At 44.5% G+C, this 15,073-nt stretch overlaps 1 protein-coding gene across 1 annotated transcript; it reads right to left on the bottom strand.

The window, feature by feature from the left end:
* Window positions 1-11,494: 11,494 nt before the first annotated feature.
* Window positions 11,495-14,268, bottom strand: LOC123108305 (thiol-disulfide oxidoreductase LTO1). Its single transcript, XM_044530128.1, has 7 exons — window positions 14,049-14,268; window positions 13,717-13,978; window positions 13,153-13,409; window positions 12,933-13,045; window positions 12,458-12,605; window positions 12,171-12,308; window positions 11,495-11,849 (listed from the first exon to the last, which is right to left on the bottom strand). The coding sequence occupies exons 1-7, from the start codon at window positions 14,145-14,147 to the stop codon at window positions 11,772-11,774; spliced, it is 1,095 nt and encodes a 364-aa protein (XP_044386063.1). The 5' UTR covers window positions 14,148-14,268; the 3' UTR covers window positions 11,495-11,771.
* Window positions 14,269-15,073: the final 805 nt, after the last annotated feature.

Here is a 15,073-nt window from a genome sequence, read left to right as displayed (position 1 = left end):
CCCCTCTGCTCTGTGGTGGCCCAGCCAGTTTCGGCCCGTGGCTTATTTTTTTCCTGTTCTACGATTTTCCTAATATTCCAGAGAACGTTGTTTTACAGAAAAGACCCTAATGTTCATACATTTAATATCTCACAAACTATGCATCACATGTAAAAACTTTATATATGAAAAATGCTTAAAATTGTGTCTAGTTTCATAATATGTCACTTTCACCCATGTTTAAAATGTTTAAATTGCTGTTTGTGTAGATTTACTCTTATGCCATGCTAAAATGGTTTGTTTCATAACTAAATAACCGTAGCTCCATTTTAAATAAACTTTATATGTAAATGGGGTAGAAAAATGCCTAGTTTAACATGGTGGCTTTACTTTGCATGCTTAACAACTCTAAAATATGGTTTAGGGCAGAACAGTACCAAACCTAAAAATATGCACATGAGGAGTTTCCGGACTTGTTGTTTGTTGCTACGGCCTCTTTTAAACTTGCCTAGTTAAGTAGTTTTATTATGCTTCACCTCTTGCCATGCTAACCAACATTTAATATTGTTGGGTACATAACCGGGAGAGAACTAAATAAGTCATGTGGTGTTCCGTCAATATGGAACTCGTTGCATATTGAGCTCCACTTAATTTGTAGTTTTGTTTGTGCAAATTGCCATGCCATGCCTCTTTAAACCGGACATGCATCATACTTGGTTGTGCATCATGCCATGGTTATGTGATGGTTGTTTACCTTGTTGTTTGCTTCTTTCCGGTGTTGCTTCTTCGGGTTAGTTCCGATAACATCGCATTTGTGAGGATTCGTTCGACTTCGTCTGTTTGTCTTCTCCATGGACTCGTTCTTCTTCCTTGCGGGATTTCAGGCAAGATGACCATACCCTCGAAATCACTTCTATCTTTGCTTGCTAGTTGCTCGCTCTATTGCTATGCTGCGATACCTACCACTTGCTATATCATGCCTCCCATATTGCCATGTCAAGCCTCTAACCCACCTTCCTAGCAAACCGTTGTTTGGCTATGTTATCGCTTTTGCTCAGCCCCTCTTATAGCGTTGCTAGTTGCAGGTGAAGATGGAGTTTGTTCCTTGTTGGAACATGTTTATTGTTGGGATATCACAATATCTCTTATTTTATTAATGCATCTATATACTTGGTAAAGGGTGGAAGGCTCGGCCTTATGCCTGGTGTTTTGTTCCACTCTTGCCGCCCTAGTTTTCGTCATACCGGTGTTATGTTCCTTGATTGTGCGTTCCTTACACGGTTCGGTGTTATGGGGACCCCTTGACAGTTCGCTTTGAATAAAACTCCTCCCGCAAGGCCCAACATTGGTTTTACCATTTGCCTCACCACCACCTACTTTTCCCTTGGGAGTCGCGCTCCTGAGGGTCACCTTTATTTTAACCCCCCCCCCAGGCCAGTGCTTCTCTAAGTGTTGGTCCAACCTGAGCGATGTCCGGTGCCCCCTGGGCAACGAGGGTCTATGCCAACCCGACGTCTGGCTCATCCGGTGTGCCCTGAGAACAAGATATGTGCAGCTCCTATCGGGATTTGTCGGCACATTCGGGCGGCTTTGCTGGTCTTGTTTTACCATTGTCGAAATGTCTTGTAATCGGGATTCCGAGTCTGATCGGGCCGTCCTGGGAGAAACTTGTGATGGGCTAAGTTGGGACACCCCTGCGGGGTTTTGAACTTTCGAAAATCGTGCCCGCGGTTATGGGCAGATGGGAATTTGTTAATATCCGGTTGTAGAGAACTCGACACTTAACTTAATTAAAATGCATCAACCGCATGTGTAACCGTGATGGTCTCTTTTCGGCGGTGTCCGGGAAGAGAACACGCTCTCGTGTTATGCTTGAACGTAAGTAGTTTCAGGATCACTTCTTGATCTTTGTAGCTTCTCGACCATGCTTTGCTCCTCTTCTCGCTCTCATTTGCGTAAGTTAGCCACCATATATGCTAGTGCTTGCTGCAGCTCCACCTCACTACCCCCCCTTTTCCTACCTTAAGCTTAAATAGTCTTGATCTCGCGGGTGTGAGATTGCTGACTCCTCGTGACTCACAGATACTTCCAAATAGTTGCAGGTGCCGATGATACCAGTGCAGGTGATGCAACCGAGCTCAAGTGGGAGCTCGATGAAGACCTTTTTGTTGTGGTGTTTCATTTCCTTTTGATCAGTAGTGGAGCCCAGTCAGGATGATCGGGGATCTAGCATTTGGGGTTGTCTTTCTTTATTTGGTTCCGTAGTCGGACTTTGATTGTATTCTGGATGATGTAATGCTATTTTTATGTATTGTGTGAAGTGGCGATTGTAAGCCAACTCTTTATCTCATTCTTATTCAGTACATGGGATGTGTAAATATTACCCCTCTTGCGACATGCCTACCATGCGGTTATGCCTCTAAGTCGTGCCCCGACACATGGGAGATATAGCCGCATCGTGGGTGTTACATCTATTTAGGGGTTGATAGGGCTCAGTTTGTGTGTCAATGTAGGGTTATATTTTTGGAAAGCTAAGTTCTATTAGGGGGTATATCAATCTGAATTGGGGGAAGAACAATTTAACTTGGACTGTCTTGAGCAATGATCTTCACTGATGTGCAGTCCATGTATTAGGGTGATCGTTGGTATGAGGGTTGGTTCTGCACATTGTAGTTCTGATCCTTGTACCACCTTTATCCTTCTATATGACAACAAGCAGTGAAGATCATCACCCATGACATACACATTGTCATGATCCTACACATTGTAGTTCAATGGCGTGTTGAGCCTAATGTTCTTCATTGCATTGCCCTTCCGACAAGTTGGTCATTGACAATGATTCTTCGGGCAGCCGTTCCAAGGGCAAGGTTGTAGTACAAGGCAACAATTCATAGAGGAGTCAAGGGAGGCCGACAAATATCGGCCGCTTTCATGAGGACCTAAGTCCATCCCACTTCTGCAATGTGCTTAGCACCTGGGTTATATTTACTTCTAATCCATGATGCCTTCCGCTGGCACATGGGCACCGTCAGGAAATCGTTCTGAGGACGAACACCAGCTGCATCTAAAGGGTCAAGCTCCGAGATGTCAACGGGAGGCATGCCATGGATCAAGGGTGGGTTTGTTTTGCCATAGGTCCTCACTGTGGATAGTTTCAAGTCCATCGTGTTCGACATTTCTGACGCGGGTGTGGTGGTCAAGTGCGTCCATCATGACCCAACTTGTCATGATCCAAGAGTTGTAATATTTGTTTGTTAGTCTGTCAGTCCTGAGCTATTATGCCTACAATTGTGTGGTTATGCATATGTTTGCTTGTCACTATTATGCCTGTGATTGTGTCGCTATGTGTATGCTTGTTAATGTAGCCATGCGTACGCTTGTTGAAAGTGGTGTGTATGACTGTGTGTATGCTTGTTGAAAGTGGTGTGCCTATGACTGTGTGTGCTTGTAACCTCACCGCTCAAAAAAGATGTAACCACATTGTATGTCTTACACGTAGCCAAACAATAGTAAGTTTTACCTGGCGAGCAAAGACTTGCCACCAAACGTCGTACGTCTGTTGTGCTCCCATGCAGCCTGGAGCTTTGTGGGCAACCAAACGCACCGCACAACATGGTTTACTGTCTATATTTACTCAGCCGGACTCAACCGAACCACACATGCAGGAGGCCCAAATTCATGTAGAGAACCAAACATGCCCCTTACGAGTTTCTTCCTCCCCCACATCTAGGGTCTAGCATGTTTTTCTCTTCTTTGCTCGCGGTGTGAGGTTATGAGAGACCAAACTAATAGTTAACCGATGCGTGGACATTTACAATTACACATGTAATGCAATAATGTGTTGTTTACTTTTTCTTTTAATGTAATAATGTGGTACAATTACACATGTAATGCAATAATGTGTTGTTTCCTTTTACTTTTAATGTAATAATGTGGTGTCTGCGTGCAGAGGATTGCAGATACCGGGTTTCGACGATGCCATTCTGTTTCGACGCCTTGTGCAAGGCGTTGTGCTGGTCGCAGGCGCAAGTGTAGGATCGAAAGTATGTCTAGAGGGGGTGATTAGACTACTTGACCAAATAAAAATCTAGCCTTTTCCCAATTTTAGTTTTTGGCAGATTTTAGCAACTTGGCACAAACAAGTAATCAACCTACACATGAAATTCTAAGAGTATAGCAGCAGAATGTAAAACAATTGCATATGAAGGTAAAGGGATGAGTTTGAGGGAGCAAACGCAATGTTGACACGGAGATTTTTGGCGTGGTTCCAATAGGTGGTGCTATCGTACATCCACGTTGATGGAGACTTCAACCCATGAAGGGTAACGGTTGCGCGAGTCCACGGAGGGCTCCACCCACGAAGGGTCCACAAAGAAGCAACCTTCTCTATCCCACCATGGCCGTCGCCCACGAAGGACTTGCCTCACTAGGGTAGATCTTCACAAAGTAGGCGATCTCCTTGCCCTTACAAACTCCTTGGTTCAACTCCACAATCTTGTCGGAGGCTCCCAAGTGACACCTAGCCAATCTAGGAGACACCACTCTCCAAGAAGTAACAAATGGTGTGTTGATGATGAACTCCTTGCTCTTGTGCTTCAAATGATAGTCTCCCCAACACTCAACTCTCTCTCTCATAGGATTGGATTTGGTAGAAAGAAGATTTGAGTGGAAAGCAACTTGGGGAAGGCTAGAGATCAAGATTTATGTGGTTGGAATGAAATATCTTGACCTCAACACAAGTGTAGGTGGTTCTCTCTCAGAAAATATGTATTGGAAGTGTAGGCATGTTCTGATGGCTCTCTCCTCGAATGAAGAGTGGGTGGAGGGGTATTTATAGCCTCCACACAAAATCTAACCCTTACACACAAATCACCAAACTCGGTGGGACCGAATCATGAAACCCGGTCAGACCGATTTAGTTCAAAATGTGAATGCTGGGATTCTCGGTGGGACCGACATGTCAACTTGGTGGGACCGATTTCATTAGGGTTAGGGCATAACGTAATCTCGGTGAGACCGATTACACAAACTCGGTGAGACCGATTTTGGTAATGGACTAACAGAGAGTTGGTCAGGTAAACTCGGTGGGACCGATTCGCTCATCTCGGTTGGACCGAAGTGTTACGAAAGAGAAACAGAGAGTTTACATTGCAATCTCGGTGGGACCGATCGCTCATCTCGGTTTGACCAAAACGTTACGAAGGGAAACAGAGAGATTACAATCCCATCTCGGTGAGACCGGGATCCCTATCGGTGAGACCGAAAAGACTAGGGTTTCTGGCAGTGGCTATGTTAACTGAACTCGGTGGCGCCGGATAGAAAGAATCGGTGGGGCCAAGTTGTATATTTGGTGTGGGACATATGTGGATATGAGAAAGTAGTGGAGGGTTTTGGATCATATCACTAAGCATTTTGAGCAAGCACCTCATTAAGCAACACCTCATCCCTTCTTAATAGTATTGGCTTTTCCTATAGACTCAATGTGATCTTGGATCACTAAAATAGAAAATGTAGAGTCTTGTGCTTTGAGCTTGAGCCAATCTTTTATCCTTAGCATTTTGAAGGGTCCACTTTCTAATCCATGCCATGCCAACCATTGAGCTTTCCTGAAATATTCATCTTGGAATAGCATTAGCTCAATGAGCTATATGTTGTTAGGAATTACCAAAACCACCCAGGGATAGTTGCACTTTCAGTCTCCCCCTTTTTGGTAATTGATGACAACATATAGATCAAAGCTTCGACAAATGATAAATAAGATTGAAAAACATCGTCGCTTTGAGAAGTATGTGATAAGCAAGAGCTCCCCCTAAATTTGTGCATTATTTAAATTTGCTTTTGAATGCAAATGCACAATCGATTAGGATCATGGGTTACTCTTCCATGTCACATGCATCTTGGTGGAGCGCTCAAAATGATAGAGATTAAAAGCATGCACTCATCACCAAGCAAGTGAATGATCATATAAGAGATATAAAAGATAGCATCATTCAACCAAACATTAAGGGTAGCATATGATCAAACACATGATCAACAAGTATCTCACAAGGACATAAAGTATCTCACACAAGCACTCAATAAAGAAGTAACCAAAATAGCAAGAGAGATAAAAAACAACACTCTCTCTCGAAGCCTATGATCTATACATTTTTCTTCCCCTTTGACAACAAGTTACCAAAAAGTTCAAAAATGCATAGTGCTAAACGACTCTCAGGCTTGATCTTCAGGAGGTGGTGTAGAGAGAACTCCAAGGACGAAGGCTTCCGATGAAGTAGTTGGAGCTGATGGAGTGGGTGCTAGAGGTGGCACTAGAGCCATGGCTGCTGGTGTTGACACTGAAGCTCGAGTATCTGTCACAGGCACTGCAGCAGACCTTGGACCTCGTGGCACTCGCTTGAAAGCATTAGTAGTAGACTTTCCCTTCCTCTCCTCTGCTTCCTCCTGTAGCTGCTCAACTACAGTTTGGATCTCAGTTACCTTGACATCCAGATCATAGAACTTCTGCTCAACGATCCTCTCCAAACTCTCTTGGTTCTTAGTCAGGGTGGCCAAGCCCTTCTCAATCCTCAGGGTGGATTGGATCGGATATCCAAGTTGATCTTGTTTGTATTTCAAGAACACTTGAGATGCCTCTTCAACAGTTGGCATTTTGCAGCTTTCTCTGCCTTTGCCTTCTCTCTCTTCTCATGTGCTTGAGCTGAAGATGGTTCATTTTCATCCATCACCACAGTGTTGTCTTCAAATTCAGGATAGATGGACAGGTGTTCCTTGTCCAAAAGATATGTGCCGGTGCCCATCTTTGAGTTAATGAGCTCCTAAATGTGTGGAGCATACCCACAACTCCTCTTCTGATCAACAGCAGTCATCTTGATTGTCTCAACAATCAGGCTCATGACCTTGAACTTCTGTGGGACATCAAATATGTGTAGCATGTTTATAGCATGTCCTCTGATCATCTTGTGATCACCTGACTTGGGTAGTGGTGTGTGCTTTAATATCCAGTTTATGGTAGGCATACCAGACAACAGGTAGTGGACAGGTCCGAACTTGTGTGTATCCAAGGCAGCATCTGGGATCTTCTTGTACACGTTGGCCATAGTGTTGTGGTCTTTCTTCTTCTCTGCATAAACATCCAAGTCATCCTCATGTTCCTCAGGAGCATTTATAAGCTTGGCTCACTCATCAACCGTGGATTGGTACCTAGTACCCTCACACATACATACAATCTTCCCATCTGGATAGAAATGGGCAGTGGAGTAGAACTGCATGATCAGCTGATCATTCCACTTGGTGAGCTTTTGTGCAACAAATTCATCAACTCCACATGCCTTAAAACCGTTATACACTCCAGGATAGTGATCTTCGTTCTTCTGGATGTACTCCTAGTCTACCCATTTCATGTCACACACAATGGGCTTCTTGTCAAGCAACACTGTCTCATAGAAGTCCTGATGTTCCTTAGTGTGAAACCTGTAGTCCACGGCAGTTCTTCTCCTGATAGCATATGGATCAGACTCTCTCCATATTCTCAATCCTGCATCCTTCCTGGTTTTCATGTTTTCTGCAACTGGATGTGCATCATTGTGGTCAGGGATCTTGGGTTTCAGATTCCTTAGCACTTGAGTTCCATCTTCTTCGGCAGCTTCAGGCATTGGGGCCTTATTCTTTTCCTCAGCAGAAATGTTTCTAGTGCTTCTCTTGGGCTTCTGAGCTGGAGCAGCTGCCTTGGAAGCGGCTTTGGGCTTAGATGGAGCAGCCCCTAATCTGATTGCATCTCCCATGAGCTTTTGAGCTTTGGGTGTTGGTGCAGCATCCTCTTCATCATCGTCTCTCATAATTGATGATCTGCCAAGCACTCTGGCAGTGGTCTTCTTGACCCTTTCCTTCCTTTTCCTGCCTTCTCCAACCGCCTCTTCAGAAGGCTTGGAGGCTTCAGCAGTGGATGCTTTGGCCTTAGACATGGGGACTCTCTTTGCTGGTGCCTTCTTATGCATCCCTGGCTTGACTGTAGCAGCTGAGTCGTACTCCTTTTTCAGCACCTTTTTCTTGGAGCTGACTTCTTCCTCAACAGCCGCATAATCCTCATCCTCTGAATCTGAGGTCTTCTTCTTTCTTGTTCTGGTGGCTGCCTTTGGCAAGTTACTTGGTGTGCTCCTACTGCCATCATCAGATGAACTGGAGGGACTAGTGCCCTCACTCAGTTGAACCTGCTCCTCAGACTTGTTCTGGCTATCACTTTGGTCAGACATCGTGCAGGCAAACTATCAGCAGACCCTGTGAATGGATTATAGATGAGGTAGAGTAGATGAGCATCACAAAGTACATGAGTTTTGCAAAAATAATTGACTCAAAAACTTAGTTTTAGTTCTTCACAAAAAGCATTTCGGATCTACCGGTTTGTAAACTCGGTGATATCGAAGCAGTTTTTGGAACCTAAACTAGTGAACTCGGTCAGACCGAGTCACAGTTCGGTGGCACCGAGACTGCTAGGGTTTCACAGAGAATTGAACTCAGTCACACCGATTTGCAATTTTCGGTCAGACCGAAAACGCGTGTGCTCTGGCCTAAGCCAAAATCGGTGAGACCGATTTCTACAACTCGGTCGGTCCGAGATGAATTCGGCGGAGACCTAACCCTAAATTTTCAAATCAAAACTAGTCTACGGGATGTTTTCGCTGGACAGGATGATTTCATTCGTGGCAAGAATCATGGTAAAGCAATGTGCTAAGAATCGGAGTTAAGGATTAGCACAATGATCAAGTTCGTACCCTAGTTCGACGACGAACTTGCTACGGCGGCAACGGCGGTGAAGATTTCCGTTGACGGCGGCGGAGACCAGCGACGGTAGGTCGCTGGAGATGAGAGGACGATCCGAAGACCCGAGGAGGCAGAGTAGGTTATGCGCGGGCGAGGAGGTTCGGAATTTTTTTCAAATTTTGGCCCGTCCGTATATATAAACTGACCCTGTCGGTGTGACCGAGTGGGACGACTCGGTGGCAAGAATGCAACTATCCCTGGGTGGTTTTGGTAATTCCTAACAACATATAGCTCATTGAGCTAATACTATTCCAAGATGAATATTTCAGGAAAGCTCAATGGTTGGCATGGCATGAATTAGAGAGTGGACCCTTCAAAATGCTAAGGATAAAAGATTGGCTCAAACTCAAAGCACAAGACTCTACATTTTCTATTTTAGTGATCCAAGATCACATTGAGTCTATAGGAAAAGCCAATACTATTAAGAAGGGATGAGGTGTTGCTTAATGAGGTGCTTGCTCAAAATGCTTAGTGATATGCTCCAAAACCCTCCACTACTTTCTCATATCCACATATGTCCCACACCAAATATCCAACTCGGCCCCACCGATTATTTCTATCCGGCACCACCGAGTTCAGTTAACATAGCCACTGCCAGAAACCCTAGTATTTTCGGTCTCACCGATAGGGATCTCGGTCTCACCGAGATGGGATTGTAATCTCTCTGTTTCCCTTCGTAACGTTTCGGTCAAACCGAGATGAGCGATCGGTCCCACCGAGATTGCAATGTAAACTCTCTGTTTCCCTTTCGTAACACTTCGGTCCAACCGAGATGAGCGAATCGGTCCCACCGAGTTTACCTGACCAACTCTCTGTTAGTCCATTACCAAAATCGGTCTCACCGAGATTACTTTATGCCCTAACCCTAACAAAATCGGTCCCACCGAGTTGACATGTCGGTCCCACCGAGAATCCCAGCGTTCACATTTTGAACTAAATCGGTCTGACCGAGTTTCATGATTCGGTCCCACTGAGTTTGGTGATTTGTGTGTAAGGGTTAGATTTTGTGTGGAGGCTATAAATACCCCTCCACCCACTCTTCATTCGAGGAGAGAGCCATCAGAACATGCCTACACTTCCAATACATATTTTCTGAGAGAGAACCACCTACACTTGTGCTGAGGTCAAGATATTTCATTCCAACCACATAAATCTTGATCTCTAGCCTTCCCCAAGTTGCTTTCCACTCAAATCTTCTTTCTACCAAATCCAATCCTATGAGAGAGAGTTGAGTGTTGGGGAGACTATCATTTGAAGCACAAGAGCAAGGAGTTCATCATCAACACACCATTTGTTACTTCTTGGAGAGTGGTGTCTCCTAGATTGGCTAGGTGTCACTTGGGAGTCTTCGACAAGATTGTGGAGTTGAACCAAGGAGTTTGTAAGGGCAAGGAGATCGCCTACTTCGTGAAGATCTACCCTAGTGAGGCAAGTCCTTCATGGGTGACGGCCATGGTGGGATAGACAAGGTTGCTTCTTCGTGGACCCTTCGCTGGTGAAGCCCTCCGTGGACTCGCGCAATCGTTACCCTTCGTGGGTTGAAGTCTCCATCAACGTGGATGTACAATAGCACCACCTATCGGAACCACGCCAAAAATCTCCGTGTCAACATTGTGTTTGCTCCCTCAAACTCCTCCCTTTACCTTCATATGCAATTGTTTTACATTCCGCTGCTCATATACTCTTTGTATGCTTGCATGCTTGCTTGATATGTATTGTGAATGTTTAAACTTGTGCTAATACTCCATATGAACCTAAAGAATTAAAAACTGCAACTTTTCTTGATTAAAGTCTATTCAACCCCCTCCCCCCCTCTAGACACCTCTTCTCGATTCTTTCAGCAAGTCATCGGCACCCGTGTCAAACAAAAAACGTGCTGGAGGTCGGAGGGCAGCACCAGCTGTGTATGTCTCTTCTGCAGAAAATAACCTTAATAAAGCAAGAAAAATAAAGGTTTCTGCTGAATAAAGCGCCACAGTGCATTTGTGCCATGCTTTTCACAATCCTTCAAAACTTTTCTAATAAATCCTATAGTTTTCTCCGTTCAGTTTTCTTTTTCTGAAACCCCCAAGTGTGCCATGCTCCCTCCCTCCCTCTCTCTACATCTTCCGCAACCCCGGAGTGCATATGTCGAATTTCTTGAGCTATAAATAAAGATCATTAAGTCTTTATTTCTCCTTTTGCCAGAAACATGAGTATGCACGCTTTACACGCTCACATATTTTTCCCAGAGACACGAGTGAATTCGCATATCCATATGTTTTGGGGAAGGGAGACGGCTTTTGCCTCAGTTGCTGCAAGAATTAGACCATTTCCTTGCGTTTCTGGCTTTCTGCACAAATCAGGCAGAAATTCAGTTTTACCAAGAAAGTATCAATGGCTCAACTATCGACGTTGCTGAGCTCAGGAATTCCCATATGCTCCCAGAGAGCAGAAACCCTTCGTTTCAAAGGGTGGAGGGCACACAGAGTGTACTTCCCCAGGACTGCAAATGTCCAAGTGCAAAGAATTACTACGAAAACCTTGTGGTTTTCCAGGATTACAAGTTTTACAGCACAAACTACAAGCTCTTTTCGCGTTTGCTTCCTGTCGTAGCTTGTCTAGTGTGGATGCTTAGGTTTTCATTAATGAAAATCGGAAGGGGGAAGCCCTTCTTTTATCAAAAAAAAAAAAAACTACAGGCTCTACAAAAAGGTCGTAGTATAATTTGCCCCGGATTCGATGCTCTCCTTCAGCCCCATTCGATGAGAGGACAAATAGGTTTAGTTTTTTACATAGTATTACAGTGGTTAGTGGTTGTATTTAGTTGTATAATCTACTTATGCACCATTGGAATGCACCTCATCTGAAGCTCGGCCGAGATTTTTGTGGCATTGCTGTTAACTACCACAAGCTTCAGGTTCTTGCCTCTAGAGAGCTCTCGATTTCCGCACTTCGAATCAGTGGGGTGCTTCTGCTCGTCGAGGTCCATGGCCTCAGGATTGCTCGGGGCTCTCGGAAACAAAACCGGATTCTTCTGCGAGGACTGAGAGTTCCTGGTCGCCGCTCAGGAGCTGAGTGGAAGGAAGGTACATAGTCAGTTCGTGAACACATAGGAAGCATAGTGCTTTCATCATCTTAGGAAGCATGGGCAAGCCATGACGTAGTGTAGTGACCGACAACATCATATGTGGAAAACTAAAGCTAGATGCGTGCAACTGCGAAGTAAAACAGAGGATGTCATCCGAGGATAAGCTGCAGATTCAGTGTGTGCCCAATACTGGCAGAAATGCACATGTGCACCGAGAACTTAAATCGTGCCTCAACATAAAACGCTGAATGGGTGTCATCATGAACTTGAACTTTAATGGAAACATCCAAGTTATGGGGAGTACCTTCCCGTTGATGACCCATGTTGGAAAACCTTCCAGACCAGTGGCTACACATTCGTTGGCCATTTTCTTCCCCTTACCGGCTCCATTAGGGAAGCATTCCACATAATCCAGAATTTCCATAGCTTCACGACCAAACAACTGCATGACCATATATGCTAAGAATTATAAAGTAGGTCTTGATTGATTTTGCTCTACTTCATTTTTGGAGATCTAGCACAGCAACAATCAGGTCCTGTGGTAGTAACTATTAAAAGCTGTTGATTCAAGGAAGATGAAAGAACTCGTACTTGTTTTTGGTCATTGCAGTGAGTACACCAGAATGCTCCATACATCTTAGCACCTATAGAATGTAGATGTCTTGCCAGTGAAATAGCAAAAGGGGTTGATTCTGATGTTACCTCTGTTTTGTATGGTTCTAATACGAAATCACCTGTGCTGCATAAAATGAAGGAAAAAGGAAAGTCTATTAGTCACTTGTGATGATCTTAAAGGAAACGAACTATGTAGACTAAAATTCACATTGACCTCAAATCAAAATGGCTGGTTCCTAAGTAAAAAAGGAAAAGTAAAATGGTTGTCCGGAAGAGAAAATCACTATGGGATATGAAACATACAACCATAATAGAGAGTAAAATGTAACGTTTTGCTGCACGTTCGATGAAACTTCAAGTAAATGGCAAAAAAAGACGCCTTATAATTTGTATTTCTGCTGAGGCAATCCCATCATTCAACGTTTATAACCAATGTGAGAGGAAGTCTCACCCCTTTAACTGAGTAGTAGCTGAACTATATGAGTTTGTTAAAGCAAGAGCAACAATGACAGCTACAGCTAACTGAAGACCAACAAACTTCTGGATACGTGCCAAGCCAATGTCCTGCAACAATTCCGTGGAGCACAAGGTTAGTTGGATGGGCTACTTGATTATCAAAAGGTCTAAATGAAGAAGAGGAACACACTGATATGTTTAAGAAAAGCACACACCTTTAGTCTGATGAAAAATAATGTGAAGGAGATAAATGCTGATGATAGGCAGTATAAGCAAGACGTCCCGACAAATTTGGTGTTCAGGATGAAAAGAAAATAAGCGCTCGCAGTCGCCAGTGAAGTAGCAAGCAGAAGCAAGGTTAGGCGGATATCCAAGTCATCAAGTCCAGGGAGTAACTCCTCTCCGTTTTCTTGCAGAGAAAGTGCAGTCACCACACCATATGTCACCATACCAACTAATGAAAGAGGGATCCCTACAGAATTAAGACATACCAATTGTTACCTATGAGCATCCATAGCACTGTATTATGTGAAAGTGTATCTTAGCACACACACCACGGCAGAATGATAAAAGGGAAATTCATACATAGTTGTATAAATTCTGAATCTGCAACCATGCGCAACATTTGAAATATAATGGGCACCGGATCTCGAATGTCGCTAAGTTATCAACATACAATCCTACCTACATACTGACAATGCAAGCATAATGAAAGCAGTACAATTTTCAGAACTAGCCCTCAATCCCATGAGCAGTGGGGCTGTGGGCGAGGAAACTACCGAAGACGACGGAGTAGTCGCTGTCGAGCACGTCGCCGCAGCCTCCCCCGGAGACGGGGCAGAAGGCCTCGGAGCCCGTGAGCTTGAGGTAGCTGAGGTAGCCGGTCTCCAGGAGCCCCAGCCCCGCGACGCCCGCGGTCCAGGCGCTCGTGGAGACGCCCCACAGGGACGAAGGCAATTCCGGCGGGGAGGGCAGCGGCGCGGGGGTCTCCTGCTGCTGCGGGGAAGGAGGCTCGGCGCAGCACCTGAACCGCGCGGCTCTCTGCGTGGACCACGGAATCAGAGGACGCGGCGAGGGCGCTCGAAAGTGCGGCTGGTGGGTGTGTCTATACCTTGACGCGCGGCGGGGAGGAGGAAGTGGCGGTGGAGACGGCGCGGCGGGCAGCGGGCGGGAGGAGGGAGACGGAGAGAGCTGCCGAGATGGTCGCCATGGCCGGAGACGGAGGTGAGTGGTGAGAGCTCGCCTGACCTCTCAGCTCTCACGACTGTTCTGTGGGCCACACTTCTCAGCTGAGCTTGCTTACTGGACCTTGCATTTGATCCATACACTAATGGAAAGAAGGCTGGGCCCATCAAATAACACTGTTTTTTTTCTTTTAAATTTCCATTCAACCTTGCTATGGGATGATGGCGGGAATTCTCACTGCAGAAGAAAATACTGAAATCCAGAGAACAAGAAAGTGGGAGAATAATCCAACCATGGTGGAGAAAAGACATTCTCCCATGCATGATATATACCTTGCATCTATCAGCCACTCACTCTCTTTAAGATTCGGATCCATGCATGCATGTTCTCATTGTACTGTTTAGTAAACCATAATTTATGACCCTGTCAACCTGTCACTTTTTCTCCACGTGCAGACAACTTTTTACTATAGTAACCTGCAATATCTCTCCTCTCACCCCCGAAGTAAATACCAACAGTACTACACTCACTCATGCCTTATTTTTATATGAGAGTATGATTCTAAAATTTAAATTTATTTTATCTTGTGAACCATTAGTTTGATTTACGATACATTTGCTTATTTGTGTTCCTTTTGAAGGGAACTTGAAAATAAGATCACCGTCGAATATATTTTGACAAGTTTTAAAATTCGAATCTGAAACATGGCGAGACCTTACGAAACTGTAAGAAAAACTATGTACCAAGTTTCATCAAGTTTTCTATAGATCAATTTGATGAGCACAAAAACTCATGGTACATAGATAAGTTTTCTACAAGTCTTGTTTAAAATATATCATTGGTATGAAAACATTTGTCTAAATAGAATATAAAAGAAACTTTTATTTCAGAAGATATCAAGGGGATAGGGGAGAAGAATATAAAAGAAACTTATTGCATGCATGTTCTCAT

The sequence above is a fragment of the Triticum aestivum genome, chromosome 5A, assembly GCF_018294505.1.
Source record: "Triticum aestivum cultivar Chinese Spring chromosome 5A, IWGSC CS RefSeq v2.1, whole genome shotgun sequence".
NCBI classification, from domain to species: Eukaryota; Viridiplantae; Streptophyta; class Magnoliopsida; order Poales; family Poaceae; genus Triticum; species Triticum aestivum.
This window is presented reverse-complemented; position numbering and strand designations above follow the sequence as displayed.